This window comes from Arachis hypogaea, chromosome 20 (assembly GCF_003086295.3).
Source record: "Arachis hypogaea cultivar Tifrunner chromosome 20, arahy.Tifrunner.gnm2.J5K5, whole genome shotgun sequence".
In the NCBI taxonomy this organism is placed as follows: Eukaryota; Viridiplantae; Streptophyta; class Magnoliopsida; order Fabales; family Fabaceae; genus Arachis; species Arachis hypogaea.
The window spans coordinates 144,533,362-144,557,104 of record NC_092055.1 but is presented as its reverse complement, the minus strand read 5'-3'; the positions used below and the strand labels follow the sequence as shown (position 1 = coordinate 144,557,104).

At 35.7% G+C, this 23,743-nt stretch overlaps 3 protein-coding genes across 3 annotated transcripts; 1 reads left to right on the top strand and 2 right to left on the bottom strand.

Moving 5' to 3' along the window:
* The first annotated feature begins 1,972 nt into the window (after window positions 1–1,972).
* LOC112734994 (uncharacterized) lies at window positions 1,973–4,176 on the top strand. The gene is made up of 4 exons (XM_025784547.3): window positions 1,973–2,454; window positions 2,577–3,199; window positions 3,292–3,807; window positions 3,893–4,176. The coding sequence occupies exons 1-4, from the start codon at window positions 2,202–2,204 to the stop codon at window positions 4,019–4,021; spliced, it is 1,521 nt and encodes a 506-aa protein (XP_025640332.1). The 5' UTR covers window positions 1,973–2,201; the 3' UTR covers window positions 4,022–4,176.
* Window positions 4,177–6,997: 2,821 nt separating this feature from the next.
* Window positions 6,998–10,015, bottom strand: LOC112734993 (U-box domain-containing protein 17-like). Its single transcript, XM_025784546.3, has one exon. It carries the CDS (start codon window positions 9,306–9,308, stop codon window positions 7,152–7,154), a length of 2,157 nt encoding a protein of 718 aa, XP_025640331.1. The 5' UTR covers window positions 9,309–10,015; the 3' UTR covers window positions 6,998–7,151.
* A 7,531-nt stretch (window positions 10,016–17,546) lies between these two features.
* Window positions 17,547–19,071, bottom strand: LOC112734992 (fasciclin-like arabinogalactan protein 11). The gene has a single exon (XM_025784545.3). It carries the CDS (start codon window positions 18,995–18,997, stop codon window positions 18,074–18,076), a length of 924 nt encoding a protein of 307 aa, XP_025640330.1. The 5' UTR covers window positions 18,998–19,071; the 3' UTR covers window positions 17,547–18,073.
* Window positions 19,072–23,743: the final 4,672 nt, after the last annotated feature.

Genomic DNA, 23,743 nt, shown 5'->3' with positions numbered 1-23,743 from the left:
GACTTGCACCACTTTTTAAAAACTTTAAACATGCAGCATGATCCCTAGAAAAAATATCAATCTTTAAGCATGCAAAACTACTGGAATGAATTTGGCAGTCTGTGTGAAATGAATTCAAAGTCTTAATAATAATGTCTACCTCAAAAATTGACTGAATTTGACCCTCTCAGACCCAACACTAGTATAGAATCTATCAAGATTGGACCTTATGTTGTTTCCATTGTGTAAATAGTAGAAATTTACAACTCTCTTTTATGTTATTAAATTGTTATCTGGTTTCTAGTAGTATTCATGCATTTGATCAAAATAACCAAATGGTGATTTAGAGGTCCCATATTAAGAGATCTTCATGGACCTGCACAGAAATATGTGCTAAAATAACATTTAGTTTGTATTTATACTAATTTTCAACACACCTCAAAATTCAAAAGTGGAAAGATATGCCTCATATCTCGGGGCTCTTCAATAATTCTGAATACTCTATCTATCATAGATTTGGGACCTTTGTAGGATTTTGTGCCAACTGCATTACTTAAAAACACTTACAATTATAGAATATAATACTTGATTAATTTTCATGTCATTATTATGCAAAAGAAGCTAAACACAATTTTGTCTATATCATACAGTTATTATTATATCTTCAGATTCTGCTTTGTCTCCTCTAAATTAATATATATGGATGGGCTCGAGGTCCAATAGTCCCAAGGAACAGGTTTAATACCAAAAATAAAATATGGTAGGTAAGTCATAAATATTCTGTTAGTTAATGATATTCCTATTAAATTTGTAACAAATAAGCCTAATCTACTTGATTCTTAATTTAGGGGTTGACCCATAACATCAGCAAAGTAAGGAATAGGATTTTGGCTCATAATCTTTAAGGAAGCTATTTCCTTTGCACTCACAACAAGAAATCAATTCTATTGACTCACAAGAATCATATCATATGCTTCTTTTTCACTCTGACATGATCAAGGCTTTAATATTATTAACTTGGATTGAAAGAGAATCTTTTTCTTTGTACTCTATGTTATTGTATAAGATTGCATGTATGTATGAATTTGAAGCTGCTAGAGAAACTTCCATGCCCTTTTTCTTGTTTAATTCAATCTATTAAAATAAATAGTTAGGTTTGTAATATGCTAATCTTTCTATGGCGTTTGTATAACAGATAATTTGGGGTGGTATGATCCTTTTTCATCAAGTTACTTAATATCACAGTAACTGTTGTGTTAACAGACACTGGGGTTTGGTTGGAATTGCCAAAAGTCAATAAATTAATATTGGAAATATATGAATCATTATTCCTTTTTGGGAATTATGCTTACTTTTGAATCTTTTATCTTCCCTTGATCTTCTAACAAAAGAATAATTAGCAGTAATGGCAGAACTCCATCTAATATAGCTAAAATTCATCTTTGGCTGCTGCTCATAAGAGCTTTCCAATTTTAAATTTTAGTTCCATGCTCTAAGAAGTGCTTTTAGCACTTCAAAACCCAAGTACCAAAATTTTTAATTAATGTATATATGCTACTGAAGTGGGGGAAGAGGAAGAGCAGTCCCTACTCTTTAAGAGTTTTGATTATTTGGTTTAAAACCTCCCCACATTCTAATTATCCTCTTCATTACTGAATTAACACCCAACAACTGGGGCCTTATTATGATAATCACCTGATATTCCTTTTCATCAGTATTATTTATGTATAATATGAGTTAGTATCTATGTACAAACGTTTGGTTTTGCATGTAATTTACTTTCCATATGCTTTTGAGCTATCATATATAGGAAATGTTTATTTTTGAGTCATGTTTTCACGTAACTGCCAATGCTACATGTATTGCTTAGCCACTAGACAATTATGTGCCAAGTTTAAAATTTCGAAACTACCAAGTTTGCAAGAAAAGTGTGGGACTGTCATTCTCATATCTTGTTGGTAAATGGCAATGGTTTTGCTGCAAGTGTAACTCTACAACTTGTGGAATTTTCGCAAACAAATTCAGATTGGATCTCCTCCACTTGCTGAGCAACAAGGATCAAAATACTATAAACAAAGCACATAATAATAAAAAAAAGAAGACTAATAACAGTAAACAGTTTTTCTATGATTCCCTTACCTCCTTGTGTTTGGAAAATTATACAAGAGACAGAGACAGTGCATGACTGAGTTTTCTTTCATTCGTTATTGGTCTTTTAACTAATGGACAAAAATAGGAGTACCTGTTTTCTCTTTGCTCTTTTTGATTTGCTAGTCCTTTCAACAGCTGGTTTTGCGAGTGGTGTTGAGTATGTATCGGCCTTAGGCGACCCAGGGATGAGAAGGGATGGCCTGAGATTGGCAATAGAGTCATGGAATCAGTGCAATGAAGTTGGAGAAGAAGTTCCACAAATGGGTAGCCCAAGAGCTGCTGATTGTTTTGATATTTATAAGGCAGAAGAACCACAGACCAAAGGTAAGCTTAAAATTCTTAAGATACTGTTTTATACTTGTAAACATTAACACTTGTTGCTTCATAATAGTCATAAACTGTACTCTAATCATGAACCTTGATTGCCATTGTTTGTTTTCCTTAAGAGAAGAACTGCTCTATGTGCAACTTTTCTCCCTACACTGTGGTCCATAAAGTCACAGAAGATGACAATAAGCTTGGCATTGGTGATACCTTTCATGGAATGCAAGTCCAAGCCCTTTACAATGCAGATCTTTATGCTGCAGAGAAAGAACTTTATTTGGGATCTAAATGTGAGGTTGAAGACATCCCTAATCCATGGCAATTCTGGATGATCATGCTTAAGAATGGAAATATGGATACATTGGCAGCCAAGTGTCCTCGGAACGGCCAGAGAGCCGCACCTTTTTTACCGGATGGTAGCTTCCCTTGCTTCGGCATTGGCTGCATGAATCAACCATTGATTTATCATGAATATACCACACTGCAAGGCCCCAATAGGACAATGCTCAAGGGAAGATTTTTTGGATCATGGGACTTGGATGCTGACTTGAGTTCAGGATTAGTGCAAAACAGATCTTACTACTCTGTGACATGGGAGAAGGAAATTAGCAAGGGAAGCTGGATTTTCCATCACACTTTGAGGACCTCAAAAAAGTATCCATGGTTAATGCTTTACCTAAGATCAGATGCTACAACTGGTTTTTCTGGAGGATACCATTACCCTTCTAGGGGAATGTTCAAAATTGTGAGTCACATTGTTTACTCAAAACTTGTCTTTCAAGCTATCCATTTGCTGACACAAAATTAGATGAACTTACTAGTATGTGTATTGGTCAGATTCCAGAATCACCTAACTTCAAAGTGAGATTCACTCTGAATGTGGTTCAAGGCGGTGGAAATAGCAGCCAGTTCTACCTGATTGACATTGGAAGCTGTTGGAAGAACAATGGCAAGGCATGTGATGGTGATGTGAAGTCAGATGTGACCAGATACAATGAGATGATTATTAACCCAAGCACAACCCCATGGTGCAATGCAAACAGCCTCAGCCTATGTCCACCTTATCATACATTCCCCAACGGCACGCGAGTGCTTCGAAATGACACTGCTCGCTTCCCTTACGCGGCGTACCACTTATACTGCTCTCCAGGGAATGGAGAGCATCTTGAGGCTCCATACATGTTGTGTGATCCATACAGCAATCCTCAGCCTCAGGAGATTTTGCAGATTCTGCCACATCCAGTGTGGGGTGAATATGGTTATCCTACCATCAAAGGACAAGGTTGGATTGGAAGTCCAAAGACATGGGACCTTGATGTTGGAAGATTGTCACAATCACTTTACTTTTATCAGGTTATCACCTTCTGTGGATCTATATTCTACATCTATATTGTATCATCATGTCAACCCAATTTTTATTGAATACAAGTTCTAGCAGGATCCTGGAACTTCACCAGCTAGAAGGCAATGGACATCTGTTGATTTAGGAACAGAAATTTTCAAAGATCCTCAACAGATTGCTGAATGGACTGTGAGCGACTTTGACATTCTCATACCTAAGCAATGAAGCCAATTCATCAGAGATTAATGAGTTTCTCTGTGGACAATAATACTACATACATATTCATTCAGTATTATACATAATTTATTGCTTGTAATCTTTTCATCCTCACTCTCCAAAAATGTTGGAGCAAATAAAAAAGAATTTAAATTTATTACTTAAAGAGCTTGGATAGTTAGCATTACCTTAACTCCCAACTTATTTAAGGTATATTTGCGACCATTCGTGACATATAAGATACCACCAAGTATTAAAGATTCACTTTTTCAACCGGTAATATTAGGGAGACAAAAAAAAACAAAAAAAAAACAACTAGAACTTATTTTATTTAGCATTCATTAATTGTCAACAATTAATGAATGCTAAATAAGGTAAAATATGACTATTTTTGGTTAATTTTCTTTAATTACTAAATATTTCTGCTTTTAACAAAGCTTTTTTTTCAAAGTTAGCTACACCAATGCAAAGACGTCATTATATAATTTATATAAGTCTTGGCAAGCCTAACACAACCCATGTTGCTAGCAAAAAATAGCATAATTTTATTCTATTTTAATGACATTAATTAATTGTTATAATTTATTGTTAATAACTAATTTTTTTATTCGTTATATCATTAGACCATTCAATAAATTGGTTTTTGATCATTTATGTTTTTTTTGTTAGTTTGTTGTTGGAATCAACCATGAAAAATTATTTAATTTTTTTAATTAATAACAATATTTTTTAAACTTAATATTTTTAGATTAATCTAGTTTTTCTTTTATAAAAAATTTTAATTGAAAAATATTACTTTTTTAATTATTTTATATAATTTAATAAATAAGTATATTTATTATTTAAATACGATGTTATATTAATAAAAGATAAAATTATCTACTATAAAATATTAATTTATTTGATAAATATTCTAAATAATAGAATTAAATTCAATTCTATAATTTACTAATTCATTTTAAATAATAGAATTAAATTCAATTTTAATAGGAATTCAATTTCTAATAGAATTCAATTCAATTTTATACCATTAAAAATTTTCAAATAGATGGTTAGTTTTATAATGAATTATAAAACAATCTATATAATTCTTCAAAATGAATAATTATATCATAATAGATTCTATAAAATAATAAAATAATAATAGTATAATAAAAACTAATTCTGTCTATCTATATTGTATATATATTGAAGCATTTAATTAAGTAGAATATTTTTTACTTTTAAAACAAAGAGTTGTATCATAATAAATTTAATAGTATAATAGAATGATAATAGTATAACAAAAATCAATTTTGTCTATTTATATTTTATATATATTAAAGTATTTATTTAATGAAAATTTTGTTAATTTATACTTATATATTAAAATATTTGCCCAAGTCAAATTCTTTTTATAAAGTATAAAAAAATTAAAATAAATTTAAATATTTTTTTAATAAATATTTTAATATTATTAAATATCAATTGACTTTATAATTTATAATTTTATTTTAAAATTTAAAAATTTCTAAAAATATGATATAAGTTGTCTGATCTATAATATAAAATAGACTGATGCTACGTGTATAAGTCTTTTGTAACTAAGTCTAATTAAGTTGGTGCAAAGTCAGAAAAAAAAAAAAAAAAAAGCGTGCATGCGTCACTACTATGTGGCCAAAATCAGGACTGTATCTATGTGATGCATATTTTGGTTGTCCAAGACTGTATTCGATGCATTTTCCTTATCTTCTTTGGATAAAAAATTCTGAATTTCCTTATGACAGGAATCTGATTGCAGAAAATCAGATGGCCCCTCTATTTTCAAAACCTCACATATCTCTCAAAGTGCAGAAAGCATCTATTGTGCGACCTTCCTTGGTTTGAACTTTATAGGAGAAAAAGACTATTATGTCATAGGGGACCCTTATTAGTACATTCCTGGTATTGTCCAAATACATTGGTGTATGACTATTCATTTTTCATTGATTTCAATCAATTGTATGGTTTGACACTTAAACATTCTAAACGAAGTTTTAACGTTTTATGTCTTGTTAGTTAAAATAATAAATAAATATAATCCATACAATGAGAAACAGAGTTTAATCAAATTAGAAAGAATAATGCTTCTTTATGCCTAACAAGGAATCCTTCCTCACGTTTCACAATTGAGGCTAACATTGGAATCTCCAGCAAGACTCAACCCATTTTTAATCTCAAGTGATGGCCGAAGACTTGACAACAAACAGAACTTATTCCCACCCTTTATGCAAAGACGATGACTGAGAATCAATCTTGAAACCAATGGTAACAGCAACACACACCATGTTTATTGAGGGAAGTGGAAACAGATTTCACAGTTAAAACTTCTCGGAGATTTTATTTTCTTTCTTTTTAAAGGAAAGAAGCCAAGCAGTATATTAAATTACGTATGAAAATCTATTTTCCTTTTGAAAAAGTAGTTTATATAAACTGCATATCTTCAAAAAGCAAAACATATGATGATGAGAAAAAACAAAAGCAGGATGTATCTTTTCCAGTGAAAAGTTTAAGGAAAAAAGGAGAGGCATTGCATTTCAACATTAAAGATAGAATAAATGATCATTTGTACCCATGAAAGATGAAAACGCTGACATATATACCCACACTAAATCGAAACTAAACTTGTACCCACGCAAGATGCTCTCCGTGTGACAAAAGTACCCTGTCTTTGGAGGGTTGGAGCGCCACGTAGGGTACTTTTGTCACACGAAGGACATGTTGCATGGGTACAAGTTTAGTTTCGATCTAGTGTGGGTACATATGTCAGTGTTTTCATCTTTTATGGATAAAAAGATCATTTATTCTTAAAGATATTTCGGTGGTTGATTAGGATGTCTTTTAGAGTCTTACCAATAAACAAGCACAATAGCACGTATGCTAACATCTAAGTTTTACTAAAACAGTGATGAATATGAAATGCATACCTTCTTGGTCAAGGCCAAATCAAAGAAATGGACACCAGAATGGTTCAATTCATCTTTGGAACATTATATATTTTTTGGACAATACATTGTTTTCTTTTGGTACATGTTATTCCTATATTTTCTAAATTTCAATGAAAGAATCTGTAAAGACTTAAAAAAATAATGGGAACATAATAAACATTGGGGTACTATCACTACAATACAGGTAGAGAAATGGACATTGGTACTGAAACATCACCAGCAAAAATTGTTGTATCCCTTGTTGATGCTGAATTACTAGCCAATGCATATCCTAGGCCCAATCCACCATAATGCAGAGAGGCATTCTCACATCTCTGAAACACTCTTGCAAGTGAAGCCGCTTTTCGTCTCGCTCGCTTTGTTCCTGTGAAGAGCAGGGTTTGAAGTAATCCTGCCAAAGCCGGCACCCTAACCACTCTTTCAGTTGCAGCTGTGCCACCGCTGCGGCACAACTCCAGCAACGCAGCAACCGCATTCTCTTTGCCTCTTGGTGTTCCACAACGCATCATTCCTATCAATCCAGCTACTGCTGCTTGCTCACTCACCACAGCTTTTGCCCCAAGTGGCTGCCGGACAATCAAGGCCAAGGCACCTGCTGCTTCCTCAGCAATTCCTTCGTTTCCCAATGCCTCGACTAAGCCCATGACTGCTCCTGCTGCTATCATCCTTGCGCAGTTCTCAGTATGGGTGGAAAGATTAAACAATGCTGTCACAGCATCCTTCTTCCCCCTTCGGGTTCCCTCTTGCAACAGACTTGCCAGTGCTTCAACGGCTCCCACATTATCTGCAATCCTTTTTTTATAGTCATGGACAGCAGAGAGACTGAACAATGTTGCAGCAGCATTTTCCCTTGCCTCAGTTGTTTGTCCAAATTTCAACACATCAACTATTGATCCCAAGCACCCTGCCTCATCCATGATGCGACTCTTGTTTCTCTCAAAAATGGATAGGTTGAGCAATGCAGTTACTGAGTTCTCCTGCGCGACCGTGTTAGGAGAAGAAAGTAAATCCCGAAGATAAGGAATTGCCCCTGCCTCTCCAATGAAGGCACGATTCTCTTTTCCAGTTTTTGCAAGCAATCTTATCTCCCTTGCAGCTACAGTCCTTCCAGATTGTGACCCATTAGCTAGCTGCTGAATGAGAAGCGCCACAGTTGCTTTATTGGCTTCCATGGTAGCTTTGGCAGGACAAGCTGAGGCAAAAGTTTCAGCAGATGGATCAATTACCTCTGGCGGATCATAGGGTATTCCATGTGCACTGCACCACTGCACGATCAAATTCCTAAGCGTGCGGTTAGGAACAAGCCGGTTGTGTGCAAGTGTTTGGCCTGTTTTTGGACAGTTAGAATGCCCTTCGTCCATCCACCTTGATATGGAACTCCGATCATAAGTCTGGCCTGTTGATATTATCACCGGATCACGCATCAAATCCAATGATATTGGACAGCAAAAGTCCTTAGGAATGGTCAAAATCTTGTCCGCGACATCTTGATTAACCAATCTCACCTTGGCCTTCTTCTGATTCTCATTCCCCAAACCAAAGTCATCATCTTCCTCCTCAAACCGAAAGAGTAGAAACCTGCTACACCGCGTCATTGCCACCAGTCCATTAAGCACAGAAACGGTTGGCTCAATATCACCCTCATGATTAACAATCTGCTCTTCCAAAGCTTCAATCTCAGCCCTACAACTCCTAGCATCACTAATCTTCAACTCATCAACATAGAAACGCCTCAATTCATCAGAACAAGGAATCCTCCCATTCTCGAATGCCTCAAGAAAAGAAAAGAACTTTATTCTAAGGCCATCATCCTTCTTATCCACAAACAATTTGGCCCTCCTAGACTGTCTCCTCAACAACTCAATCTGTTCCCTAACATCGTCGCTAAGGTCAACGGCCCTAACAGGGAAAACATCCAAAAGGGTCGAAAATTCTTGACCCAAATCATGGAAGTGACCGGAAATAGAGTGGTTCTGAAGCAAAAGCCATAACTTACTCGATTGCGCGCAGTAATCAAGGAGAATCTTGGAACGATATACCACCAAAAAGAGCTCCCTCAAGCAGAGCGCCGCCGTGGGGAGAAGACTCACACTTGAATCCCTCAGTGACTCTAATAGAAGCTGAAAAACCTCGACCTTTCGGATTAGGGAGCGAGAGTTCTTGCGCTGGAAGGATAACCGGTGATCGGAGAAGCCAGTGACGAGGTCGCCGGCGACTGCAACGACGGTCCGGATGAGTGCCTCGTCGGAAAGGTCCACCGGCGCCAGAAAGGCCTCTAGCGACGGCGACCGGCGACGCCGCAGCGACGAAAATATAACCCCAGAAGCCATCCAAATTCCAAAAGTTCAGTTTTTTTTTCCCCTAGGGTTTACAGAATTTCGCGGAGTTAGCGAAGGAATTTGCAAAATCTTTAAGAAACCAAATGGTTAAGCGGTGAAATGTGCAATTCGCCCAAGGAAAGAAGACTTATTGTCGCGGCGATCATAATTTTCCCGGAAAATGTTTTCGGCAAAGCATTGACCCAGATGAATACGAACCAGTTTGGGGGTGGTTGGATGAGAACCTTTGAATGTTGAAAGAGTAGGTTATAAAGAGAGTAACTTTGAAATGCCCAAGTAATATAAGGAAGGGATAAAGTGACGATGACGATGATTCGGGCGAATCCGCGTAGGAACGAGAAAGAAGCTGATAAGAAAAATAAGGGACTGAATTTTCAAAGACCTTCTATCTGTATGTGTGAGTTTCAACGCGGCCGACGTAAAATTGACTTGCCCATCTTAGACGGATGATAGATTCTATGGTTCTTTCGTTATTCATTGCAAGTACTATTTCCTTCTATTTGTACTGTTTGTTTGGTTTACATGATTGATGTTGTGTAACTGCCAACACGGGATTAGGACTTAGGAGGGAGTAATAACTTGGAAATTACTGCACCTTTGTTGTGTGGTTTTGGAAATTGGAATATAAAGGCATGGTGATTGGTAAGGGTGAGGTCACACACAGGTTTGTTCTTTGCAGTACTTGTTCTGGTTTTGACTTTTCTTGGAATATTAGTGAGTGTGAGGTCCTAGTGCTATGCAAAAATTCTTTGGGGTTTATGCAAGTTGTGCTTAATTTGCTTTAACATAAAGTTAGAATAAGATCGAACCTATTGTTTTATTTGAATTTTATGAGTAAGATTTAGGCATTATAGAAAATACTTATCTATAATCAATAGTTTACTAAAATTATTTAGTTTCCAAGTGTATTTATTTTTGAGAGCCACTCAGATAAAGATGTTAAAAATGTCTTTTTTTATAAATATTTTTAATAATTAAAATTTAATACATATAACCGATTAAATTGTGTTATTTTTATTAAAATTAGACAGGACAAATCAATTTTGTCAAAAAACTAATAAATTAATTTTGAATCGGTCTAAATTAATATTTTTTATAAAAAATAATTACAATATCTCTATTATAAAAAATAAATAAAATATTCATATATATATATATATATATATTTTTTTTTAAAAAAACTCTAAATCTTAACTCTATAACGGCAGGAAAAAAATATTAGAATTTAGAATTTTTAAAATTAATATATATAATAGAAATATTTTAGTCATTTTCTATAATAAGAATATTGTAGTCATTTTTTATAAAAAATAATATTAATTTAGACCAGTTCAAAATTTAGTTCACCATTTTTTTGGTCAAATTAATTTGTCTAGTCTAATTTTTAAAAAAATTAACACGATTTAATCGATTATATGTGTTAAATTTTAATTATTAAAAAATATTTTTAAAAAAAGACGTTTTAGACCTCTTTATCCAAGTAATTCCTTTTATTTTTTGCTTTTTCCTCAAATGACTTGTGAGCTGTCACTCCTCTGAAACCCACCTTAATGTTTTCGGCCCTTTCTAGAATTTTTAACTAAAACTTTTTTGGAACAAAAATTAGAAAACGTTATTGAATAGTTACGGATTTTTCTTTTTAAAATAACCATGTGAATAAAGTAATAATACGGTAAGTTACCAAAATAAATTCTTTACAATTTAATTTTATCAGAATATAACATTTAAAGATTGTATACATAAATACAATTTTTATATTATTATAAAAATCGCTATAGGAGATCAGTAGATTAGAAACACACATAAACCGTGGTAGAAATAGAGTGGTTTTCGTAAAACACAATAAAAAAGAAACTACAACACTTCTCCAATAATTTTTTCATGAATTCTCAAATTGCATAAATTGCGATATTCCTATAACAGTTTATATTTAAGTATAAATATGCCGCACATTCAATTTGCATATAAGGTGCCAAAACGTTAGAGAAAGAAGTTAAATGTTTTAGAGAGAGAAAAAATTGTGGATTGAGAGGGAAAATTGCATAAGACTTAGAGAGAATTTGGACATTTGAAATTCCTAAAGCACGGGATCATGACGGACGAATGCATCTTGTACCAATTCAACGGCATTGTACACGTTGCCAGCAGCATCAATGAAGAGGTAAGTTTGTTTTCTTTTAGTTATTAAATTTTATATAACTTTATATGTAGTATTAGCGTGCAATAGTTAGAATACAGAATTTAAGATTTGTAGTTTTTTTTTTCCAAAGACAATGGCATATATTATTTTATTACTAAAATAATTAAAGATGTCCAAATTAGACTTACAATTAGAATTTGGGGATCTCCCATAGATTGCTTTTAGCAATAGTGAAAAGCAACAATAGCATAGTTTCAAAATAATTGAAAGGAGAACAAGAAATTAAAGAAGATCTTTCAAAGATTAAGACCCAAACTCCTCTGTGGGTAGCGTTGAAGTTCGTTGCATAGCTTTACTATCGATTCCACCACTGCAGTGGCTGAGCTGTTGGTTTGTTCGAAGATTCTCAGGTTCATGCTTTTCCAAACACTCCAATAGGTGATAGCAAGAATATTAAGCTCAAATTTGCCATGGTGCTGTTGTGCTATCTTTTCTTTCATTTGTGTCCACCGCTCCCGGAAGGTCGTCGTTCTTTGCGGCGGTAATAAGTAGCTAATAGACGTTCTCTTCCACACTTCTTGAGTCTCGATACAGTAGATTAGGCAATGGGAGGTTAATTCCTCTTCCCTGTGGCAGACGGGATACTCCCTCGATGTGTCTGAAAATCTGCGGTGGATATTTTGTAAAACTGGAAGGCGGTCATGTAGCGACTTCCGGAGGAAAATCTTTATCTTGTGGGGGATTAGGAGTTTCCATAGTCCTTTCCACAAGGATCTTTGTCTGAAGTAATCTGGACAGCTTTCGATTGGGCTGTGGAAGAAATGATATGCGACTTTGTACCCTGTTACAACAGAGTATTGGTGCGTATTACTCAGAACCCAATGTAGCTTGTCTTTATTTTTCTCCAATTGGATTGTTAGTATTCGATTACTGATGTCCACAGAAAAAATCTCTTGGATGAGTTGTTGGTTCCAACTTCTCTGATCTTGGTTTATTAAATCCTTCACTCTGAACACTGGTAATGTTGTGTTTTGTAGGTACACTGCCGGAGGTAATGTACAGGGGTGTGGCAGAGGAAGCCATGGGTGGCCAACTATCTGGATGTCCTCTCTAGTGCCAATTCTCCATTGCAGCCCTTTCTCCACCACTTTCCTTCTTTCGAGGACACTTCTCCATCCCCAAGGATCGGATATGATATCTGCATTTTTTAGGGTCGGATCGGATATCGAGTATATCCACATAATTGAACCTTCTCTTTTTAATCATATTTCTATGTAAAAAATTCAATAAAAATGTTTCTTTCACATTTTTAAACCTATTTATTTCTAAAATACTTTTAATCAAACTTTTCTTAAATAACAAAAATAAAATAATACAATATATGAATAATAACTACTAATTAAAACATACAAACAAGTAAATATAATACCAAACATTCCAACAAACACTTCCAATAATAAGTGAAGACAACAAGCACTAAAATACAAAATGTCATATTTACAATAAAACAACACTATAACACACTAAAAGTCTAAACAATCTACAAATGCTTAAAATAAAACAATAGTAAAACAAGTTGATCTCTTCTTAAATTAGCAACTATCGGGTAATTTCAGCAACCATGTATTCTGATTAAGAAAATACCAATTGAAAATTTATTAAAACATGTTAGAATAAATTAAAAAAAAATAATTTAAGTTATTATACACTAATACAAGTACTTTGTTATAATACCAAAGATGGTTCAGGAGGATGTAATTGACTTTGAACTTCAGGATCTCCAACACTAGTAACTCCAGAAAATTATATTCAATTCAAAAACAAAATATGTCAAAAACAGAGGATAGAAATCAGGAGATGTGACAGGAACTGAGAACGGAGGAGGTCAAGAACAAAGAACGAAGGACGTCAAGCCGAGGGAGCCAGGAGACAAGAATGCCAGCGAGAACCATGAACCATGAACCACGAACTACAAACCACAGTCACGGAAGAAGCAGCGGTGACAGGCAAGAACGCAACGAAGGGGACGAACCTGACTACGCGACTTCGCGAGGAACAGCTCCGACAGGAAGCACGCCACGAAGAGGGAGGAACACCAGGAGATCTCTGACGAGCAGCTTCCGACGTTCATCAGGAAGATGAAAACAAAGTGGCTGATGGGTGGTTTAGTGTCTCTGACTCTGAGAATGGGTGAGAGATTGGGGGTGAATGATTGCAGCTAGGGATGAATGGGTGAGAGATTAGGGGTGAATGGGTGAGATTGGGGCTGAATGGTTGTAGGTTGGGATTGCAGCGCCGTGAAAAGTGAAGTGCGTGAGAAGTAAGATTAGGGTTAGGTTTGGGTGAAATGTGAATTGAATTTCTAAAAGGCTGAGAAACTAACACACACACACATACACACATATATTTAATTATTATTGTGCAGATCTACGGATCAGCATGCAGATGCAGAGCATATATCCGCGATCCGATCCTTAAAGGGTGCGGATCGGATCGGATCCGCAATTTTTGGATCAGATGCGGATATTTACTGCGAATCTGCAGATGCAATCCGATCCATAAACACCCTTAAAGACAAGGTGGCTGATTATGCAAACTCAGATGGTACCTGGAAGCTTAGCATTCTAAACCAAATTCTACCTAGTAAAGCTGTTGATATGATAAGATCAATCAAAGCACCCTAATGAAATTTATGAGAGGATATGATTTGTTGGTTGTCCTCATTTATAGGATTTTTTTCTATTAAATCCACCTATTTAACAATATACCAATCCAACCCAAGTAGTGAGTTTTCTTCTGATAAAGTATGAAAACTCAATTTTTCTTAACGACTGGGAGTCTTCACTTGGCTTCTATCTCAAAATGCCCTTCTAACTAATAATAATAGAACTAGAAGAAGACTTATTGAAGTAGCGAATTTTTCAAGATGTCCAAATAATCCCGAGACCTTGCTCTATGTAATGCGAGATTGCCCTTTCATCAGCAGAACTTGGTAGAATTGGTAAACAGGAATTCACAGCAACATTTCTTTCAGACAAACACCTAAACCTGGCTGAGAGAGAAATTGTGGAGTCTTCATAATAGAAATGGAATCAACTGACCAATTATTTTCATCACCATTTGCAACCTAGCATAGAAAAGCATAAATGAACTCATATTTCAAAAATCCCCTCTAACCCTGATATATTACTTAATCAAGCTATTTACTTGGCCAAGAACTACAAAAAATGTCTCGCCATTTCTAAAGCTGGGGTTTCAGCGCCGAGTACCAGTACAGAAGATATGATTGGATGAAAACTTCCAGCTGAGGACTGGTTTAAGTTGAACGTTGATGGTTCAGTTATCCCCCGCAAGCATGGCAAGTTGTAATGGTCTGATTAGGGACTGTCAAGGCAGAACAATTGCAGGATTCATGATGAATTTGGAAAATGGTTCGATTACCTTGGCCGAAATTTAGAACTTGTACGTGGAGATTAAGCTGACTCGTGACCTAGGAATTGAGAAGTTCCTGGTTAAGACGAACTCCCTCTGTTTTCCAATTTTGTCCAAAACAATGCTTCCTCAAAAGTTGCAGGAATCCTCCTACTACGTGCCATCAAGTTACTTCTTGATGTCCATCCATGAAATGTTCGTGTCTCCTATGTCTACAGAAAAAAAAGTTTTGTGCAAATTTATTGGTTAAAAAAGTTCATTTCTATCATATTGGACTCACCTATTTTTTTTCCCTCCAGCATTCCTCTCTACGGTGTTTATGATGAATGCCTCTAAAATTAAATTTTCCAAAATAATTTTTATGTAATTTTCTGTTTTTAGACTTTATGCCACTTTACTCATTACAAATACGAGGGAGATACTTATTATGCTTTCTTAACAATAAATATTACGTGAGTTCTAACAATATGCTAAACTTGTTTCCAAAACTTATTTTCTAACTTATTGTTTTTCATTGTTGTTGTACAAATCCTCAAAACCTTATTGTTGTCATTCATTAAAATAAATAAAAGCTTCAGTTTATGCATACATATGTGTTAACAATTTGTACTTAATTTATTTGTTAGATTATATTCATCTTTTATTTATATAAATATAAAATAAATTTTTTATAAGACAAATCTCTTTCACTCTTAATATTTGTATTCAAAATTATTCACTGCAAAGTTAAAGAATCTATTATCTTAACTAATCATATGTTGATTATTATCTTATGTATCTTGCATAATAATAATATAAAAATGTGAATTACAAATGTATTTAATGGGAATTGTTTAATTGCCATGTGAAAAGTTTACGAGATGAAAAATTTTACATGGTCAACAATATTTTCATTTATCCTATATTTAAATTAATACTAATATTTAAAAAAAAATATTAACCCTCAATATTATTTAAATATGAGTACAACTTATTTTTAGTTAAATACTAATAAAAAATAATAATATTTACCGATTATCTAAAATTGTTTTATCAATATAATAGATAAACTATTTTTTATGGATAACAAAATTTTTTGAAGTGCGGAGATTCTTACAGAAACCGCTCCAAATGGAAATTCAAAAATAAAAAATATTTTCTGCGGGAATAAGGATGGAGACTAAAATTCTTTTGAAGCAAATGTCGGAATTTGAGCGAAAATTTTTGCTTGTCTCTATTAACCCCCGAATTATTAAATTTACTTAAATATTCATAATAATTTATATCTAATATAATTTTTTTAATCATTTCACACACACATACACACATAAAAAATTCTAGGAGAGTAGCCTTTTTTAGTCACACAAACACCAGCAAAAGAAAAGTGAGTAATTCTACACTATTAGATGTAATCTCACACCATTAAAAACACTAATGATGACTAATTGATAGCTACAAATCACAAAATTTATTGTCCTCCTAATACTCCTTTATATATATATATATATTGAAAAACCTAATTCTAATTTTAAAAGTGTCTTCCATTCTCTCCATAATACTAACACTGCGTCATCCTACTCCCTAATCACCCCCCAAAATGTCAGAACTTGCAAATTTCAATCTCCCATAGCGTCACAATCATACCCTTCGCCACTCCTCCTTAATGCTCATCATGTCGTTACCCTTCGTTGTCTTATATTGTCTCTGGTCACGACATCCTTTCCTCTTTTAATTTCATCGCTATGTGATTGTGTCCTTGTATGTTGTAATGAGGGACAAATTGAAGGGGGCCGCGGCAAGTAGTGACCTTGGCCCGTCCAATAAAGTTTAAACTCATATACTATTATAATAGATACATTATATAAAGTAAAATTTAATAGTGTAATGATAGAAAAAAAAAGTTAATATTATTTATGTATTAGGGTTTAAATTTCATTACATGCATTTATATTATTTATATTTTTATTTGATTTAGAGTTTCTTTTATATTGCTTTTTTTATATTAATTTTAACATATATTTTAATATTATTTATAATAATATTGTTCTTTTTTAAATTTTATTTAGTTATTTTTTTTATTAATTTTTATCCTATTATTATATAAAAATATTTTAATATATTTTAAATTCACATAACAAAATTGTTAATATAATTAATTTATATTATTTTATGTCATATTTTTAATGATATAAACTATAAAAATATAACTTATTGTCACATAAATATTTAATAAAATAAATTAATTAATAAAATATTTAAAAATAGATATTTTATATTTTATTATATTACATGTAAAACCATAAAAAAATTATAAAAAAATTATAAAAATTTAAATAATTCTTTTATTTGATAAATATTTATTTTTTTAATTAAAAAATTAATTATAATTATATCTATTATTAAATATATAATATTATATATTTAATTATATAAGATTTTAATTTTTGATTCCTTTATTTTTAAATTCTTAAATTCGTCCCTAGTTGTAATAATATTTTTTTTTTATTAAAACTTTTATATAAATGATTGATATAGAAAGATGAAAATGAGACCCGCAAAAAATGAGGATGTGCCAAAAATAAGAATAAAGGACAATACGGCAAAAATTGGAGCAAAAACATAAAACAAAGGAAAAGTCTAGAGACCAGCAATTTTGTTAAATTCTGACCAGCATGTAATCAGTAAAGAAAAGTGAGTCATTAGATGAAATCTCATACCAATCTCACACCATTAAAATTATCATTGATAACTATTTGATAACTACATATCACAAAAGTTACGGTCACATATCACATTCTCACTCCCGCCTGCCCGTTACTTTCCCTACTTATATGTCCCGAAGTAAGGACCTGGCTAACCTTTTTTAATGACTTGTAGTTTGAACCTGAAAAACTATATAAACAATGCAGCTTTCGAATTTCGATATGTTTAGCTGTAAATTTAGAAATAATAAAATAAATAATCACCTTTTCTCTTATAAAACTGGTTTCAAAACATACAAATTAAACAATAATAAAGTCAATAAGACAGCTGAGCGAAGATGAATATACCGGAGAATTTAAAAGGGAAATAATAATATAATAATGAAGAAAAAAAGAAGAAAAACGATGGATGAAGAAAATCGAAATAAAATACCACTCACCATGCATGCAGAGATACCCAACCCCCCAAAACAAAACAAAAAAATCCTATACTCTGTTTGAGATTAAAACATGGTTGCACCCACCAAAGCCACTGCGACAGCAACACTCATCATCCACACTACCACCTTCACCGATTCTGCAGAAGAAGCATCTGTCGGCAATGCCTTGTCGTCATCGGTGTCACCGGCGTCGCTACCACTATCGTCCGCAGCCGTCGTTGAATTTCCCTTTGCCGCCTTCGGCAATGCCTTGGCCGAAGCAAGACCCGGCGCCGGAGCCGGGGATTTTGCTGGAAGAACGAGGTCAAGTGGCAGAAGCACCTTGTCCACCTGGTATATGGCAAGCTTATTGTCTGAGTAAATGGTGCCAGTAACGGTGGCGTTGACGGCGCCGGTGGCCATGTTAACCTGGCTACCTCCATAGGTGGTAACATTAAGCTGAAGCCTCTGAGGGTCATCACCGGCTTGTGTCTGAACAGGGTTGGTGAGAGTATCGAAGTTGGAGATGGCGATGAAGGAAGAGAGTGAGTGGAACTGCAAGAGTTCAACCTTCTGGCGATCAGTGAGGGAGTTGAGGAAGCCTGGTTTGAGCTTGGAGAAGGCGGAGTCCTCAGGCGCGAAGAGGGTTAAGCCGCCGGAGGAAGTGGTGACGAGCTGTGAGTTTAGCTGGTTGATGAGCTGTGTTGTCTTGAGGAGGCGGATGAGGACGGAGAATCTCTTGGCTTTTTTGAGGATTTGAACGATGTCGATGGTGGGGCCCTTTGGGACCGTTACGGTGGGTGTGGGGGCCCCACTTGGCGTGGTTGGTACTAGGGGCACGGTGTTGAATCCCGGGGCGGGTGCTGTGGGCTGTGAGAGCGGCGGCGCTGGGGGTGCCGTTGTTGGGGGCTGAACTGGTGAGAGCTGTGCTGAAGTGATGGTGCTGAGTGTTATTAGTATAAGTGATGAGGAAAAGAGTAATGATTGTAGCTGCATTCTTCTCATCATTTTTTTTTTGTTATTGGAAATATTTGTTGGAATTAATGCAAATAATAACTTGCTTGCTTTGCTTTGCTTGTTGCTGTGATGGAAGAAGGAGAATGGGATTGGATTTTATATCATTAGGGGGGTGCTGGATCGGAAGAGACTGTATGATTAATTAGGATTTTTAGGTAGAAAGTTGTGCCTTTACATGTCAATCGAAATCATGGTTCATGGAATAGAGATAGTGCATCGATCGAGATTTAATCTTATAATCGTATAAAATGGTTCCCTTGGATTTGGAAAGGGGACGAATGATCTGTATATAGGTTTGGGATTTCCATCAAGGAGGAGGAAATGTTAGATCCCAATTCAAAGGGGTAGCACTCTCATGTTTATGAAAATGATGGGGTTTCTAATCCGATCCGATCCTCTACCTCGCACCTTATTAGACCTATCATCCTGTTTTCTACTTCTCTTCCAGATCGATTAACGCAACATTGCATAGCATTTGCATTTTTTCAGTCCGTGTAAACATTCAAAAATTGCCACTTCAAGTGTTTGCCATTTATACTATGATACCAAAAATATTAATTAGTTCATGTATTACGACTGCTCTTTCTACCCTTATAACAAAATTTGTTCAACATTATATTAGGAAAAATGGTAGAAAATTATCCGAATTTAATTTTGGCCATTAATTAGCCATCGGTATTTAAAAATATGTGATAACATATTTAGTTTTATTGGATTACTAGATTGAAGAAATTAAGTAGATAGCTATATAATTATCAAAAATAATAAATTTTAATGACCTCTAACATTTTTTTGTATTATTATACTGTGAATTAATTATTGTTCATTTGTTATTTTTAAGTTCTAACCTAAACTTAGGCTCGGCCCTGAGTGAAGGTAGCGTCCAAGACAATGGACCTGTGCTGGAGAATCCGGGTCAGACGGGGCGGTCTTTGCACGGTTCGTTAAGCAGCAACGACGAAGAGCTGCGCAGCCTTCACAACAACTTGGTTCTTCTTGAGGATGAGGGCGACGCACTTGTTGGGACTAGCCGGAGGGGGGATTTGGCGGGCTGCAGATGACGGAGGCAGACGGTGTCGAGGCGTGGTTGAATGAACGCGAACGCGGGTCCAATCACTGGTGAAGCAATCTGTGTCTGGTGAGAGTCTGGGTGGAGGCCAGGTTCGGATTCAAAGTGGTCTGAGGCAAAACTCCAGCCAGGAGGAGGGGGTCCTTGGGGGGAATGAATTTGGGTATGAGGAAGGTGGGAATGTCGCAGAGGATAGTGACAAGCAGGGCTTGAAGCTGGATGAGCAGTTGCTGGAGAACCGAAGGACCTGGGAGTTGGCCAAAGAGTCGGGCGTTATGCTGGTCAACGAGGAAGATGACATTATGGCAATATTGCAATCGCAGAACGAAGAAATCGAACGCAAAAGAAAATTGGCGAAGCAGAAGGAAAAACTGAGACGGTGCAGACCCAAACATAAAAAACAGGTGTGTCAAAAGATTTTTAAATGATTTTTAGCTTTTAGAATGTTAGGGGGTTACGGGGTGATGGTAAGATAAGATGGTGAAGGAGTTGAAGAAAAAATATAGATTAGATATGTTGGGCTTGATTGAGAGTAAAAAACAAGTTGTGACTAGTTTTGATGTTGCAAGAATTTGGGGGCAAGTTGGTGCAGGATGGGAGTTTGTAGGTTCTGATGGTGCAGCGGATGGACTGTTGTTAATATGGGATGAATCAGTGTTTAAAAAGAATATTTGTTACAAGGGGAGAGATGGTTGTGTGTTGACGGGGTCCTAGTAAAGAATAATTACAATTGTGCTATTTTCTTGATCTATGGTGCTCATAATAGAGATACAAAGATTCAGTGTGGGAAGAACTGAGTTACATAGCTGGGTTATGTCAAGTCCCTAGCTATTACATGGGGGACTTTAATGAAATAGTGCATGTGGAAGAAAGGCAAGGTACTGATGTTCTACCTAGGTCGGCAGAAAATAACCATCTGACATATTATGGTTTCCTTTAAAAAAAGAATAAAGGAATGAAATTTCACATGTGAAGTCCAAGAGGCATGCGACTCATAAGATTTTAGTATGAGTCACTAGGTAGGTCATGACGCTCAGGAATAGGCTCCACATTTGATTCACCTTAGGCAACATGAACCCCATCTCATTAGGAGGACGTTGTTGTTGCGTTGCCAAGAATGGATGAACTGGCATCACAGGAAGCTTTGCTTGCCCGAGGCCAAATCCAGGCATTGCCAAGTTCGGCAGAAGAGGTTGATAGGCAGAGTTGCGTATCGTGAAGGGGAAAGGTGGTACGGTGGTTGGACGGTGCTGCTGCAAATCGTGAGGGAGAGGTCGCTGCGGTGGTCTGGCGGCGCAGCTACCAACATGATGAAAAGGGGCTACGGTAGTCGTCTTTGCTGCTACAAATTGCAGAATGAAAAAGGATTGCAATGTTTGCGCTATGTTACTATGAATCTTGGTGTGGGGTGGGGCTGCAGCGTTCAACGGTGGCTGCGGCGCGAGAGGAGGAAGCCGCGATGGTAGACGGTGTTCAACGGCACTACACCTTCCGGTGGTTGAAGCTACGGCGCCATTAAAGGTTGAGATAGAATAAGAATGTGATGTGACAGGAGAGATTACGTTACCTAACCCTAATAATTTAAATTTAAAAATGGATTATTCTAATAAATTAAAAATCTGATTTTAATAATTAATTTACGTTATTCAATATTTACATTATTTACCTATACTTTCTCTTGCACTTATTCTGGACATAGTCGTGGGAGATGCTTACTAGTTACTACATAAGTGGGTTGGTTAAATTCTCGGTGGACAGCAGGTATAAACTTCAGACGAAGAAAAAAAGCAAGTAAAATGTTAAAGAATTTTAAGAGTAAGTTTAGATTGAAAATGTTGGGGTTGATAGAAACAAAGAAGGAGAGGGTGACTAAGTTTGATGTTGCTCGTATCTGGAGAAGTGACAGAGCCAGCTGGGAATCTGTAAGTTCAGTTGGGGCATTTGGAGGGTTATTATTAATATGGATGAAACAATTTTTAATTTGTATAATTGCTATAAAGGAGATAGATGGATATGTGTAGAAGGAGTTGTGGTGAAAGACAATTTCATTGTGCGATTTGCCTAGTGTATGGACCGCATGTGAGAGGTGAAAAGAATTCTATGTGGGAAGAGCTGAGTTATATTGCAGGATTATGTCAAGTGCCTTTTTGTTACTTGGGGGATTTTAATGAAATTTTGCATATGGAAGAAAGAAAAGGAACGACTAGTCTATCAGCTTCTGCGGAAGATTTCAGAACATGGATAAATGACATGGAATTAATTGATCTGGCGCTAAACGATCGTAAGTACACTTGGTTTAGAGGACAGTCGTGCAGTCATATTGATAGGAGTCTAGTTTCTTTAGGGTGGCTAGATGCATATCTAGAGACGCGACTGAGGGGAGGCCCAAGAGGTTTATCAGATCACTGCCCTTTGATCATGGAAGATAGCAGGAAATTTGATGGCCCAAGACCGTTTCAAAGTTTAGATTCGTGGTTCACACATGAAGGGTTCTTGAGAATGGTGAAGGAAGAATGGAGGGGATTAGGTAACATACAATTCCTAGAGAAGATGAAAGCACTGTTAGTTATACTCCGCATATGGCATAAACAGTATTTTGGAAATATGAATGAGAGAATAAAGAGTTTTGAGACAGAAATACAGAAGGTGGATGATATGGTTAGTAGTGGACACTATGATAGTACAATGGAGACAAAGAGAAGGACACTAGTGAAGTGCTGTGAAAAGTGGTATGTGAGACAGGAGATGTACTGGAAGCAAATGTCTAGGTCTCGGCATGCTAATGAAATGGACAGGAACACAACTTATTTTCACAATATTGCCTCGGCAAGAAGACGGAATAACCGGATTGAGTCTTTGGTGATTAATGGAAGGATAGTCAGGAATCAAGCAAGAATCAAAGTTGCAGTTCGGGACTTCTATAAAAGACTATACCACCAGGAAAGCTCTCCAAGAGTGAGCTTTAGAGATGGATTAGTTAATCGATTAGAGAGGGAGGAAGCGGAGGCTTTAGAGGTGTTACCATCAGTAGAGGAGGTGAAAGAGGCAGTGTGGGATTGTAAATCTTCTAAGGCTCTAGGGAGTGATGGGTATAACTTGAATTTTGTAAAAAGGTGTTGGAACGAGATAGGAACAAAGTTCACTACAGCTGTGATGGCTTTTTTTGTGACAGCAAGACTACCAGCAGACTCTAATATTACATGGGTAGCACTAGCGCCAAAATTTGTTGGGGCTAAGAAAGTCAAAGACCTTAGACCTATCAGCATGATTGGATGTGTATATAAGGTTATCTCTAAATTGTTGACACGGAGAATGAGGAGTGTAATGCCAGGATTAGTTGGGGAATCACAGAGTGCATTTGTGAAGGGAAGAAAGATACATGATGGAGCATTAATTGCATGTGAAACGGTGCAATGGCTGAAACAGAAAAAGAATGAATCAGCGATTATCAAACTAGATATCCAGAAAGCCTATGATAGAGTTAAATGGTGCTTTGTTGATACTGTATTAGAAAATATGGGCTTCGGGAGAACATCGAGGTCATGGGTCAGAGAGTGTGTTACGTCAGCATCCATTTCTATCTTGGTCAATGGGTCACCATCAAAACCTTTCAACATGCAGAGGGGCCTACGGCAAGGGGACCCATTATCACCGTTCTTGTTTGTTCT

Bases quoted from the DNA above. Each gene is read 5' to 3' on its own strand.
- LOC112734992 (XM_025784545.3), bottom strand. From the start codon at position 18,997: ATGATGAGAAGAATGCAGCTACAATCATTACTCTTTTCCTCATCACTT.
- LOC112734994 (XM_025784547.3), top strand. From the start codon at position 2,202: ATGGACAAAAATAGGAGTACCTGTTTTCTCTTTGCTCTTTTTGATTTG. The intron at 3,200-3,291 runs GTGAGTCACATT...TGTATTGGTCAG, and splicing joins CTAGGGGAATGTTCAAAATT to ATTCCAGAATCACCTAACTT. The intron at 3,808-3,892 runs GTTATCACCTTC...AAGTTCTAGCAG, and splicing joins AATCACTTTACTTTTATCAG to GATCCTGGAACTTCACCAGC.
- LOC112734993 (XM_025784546.3), bottom strand. From the start codon at position 9,308: ATGGCTTCTGGGGTTATATTTTCGTCGCTGCGGCGTCGCCGGTCGCCG.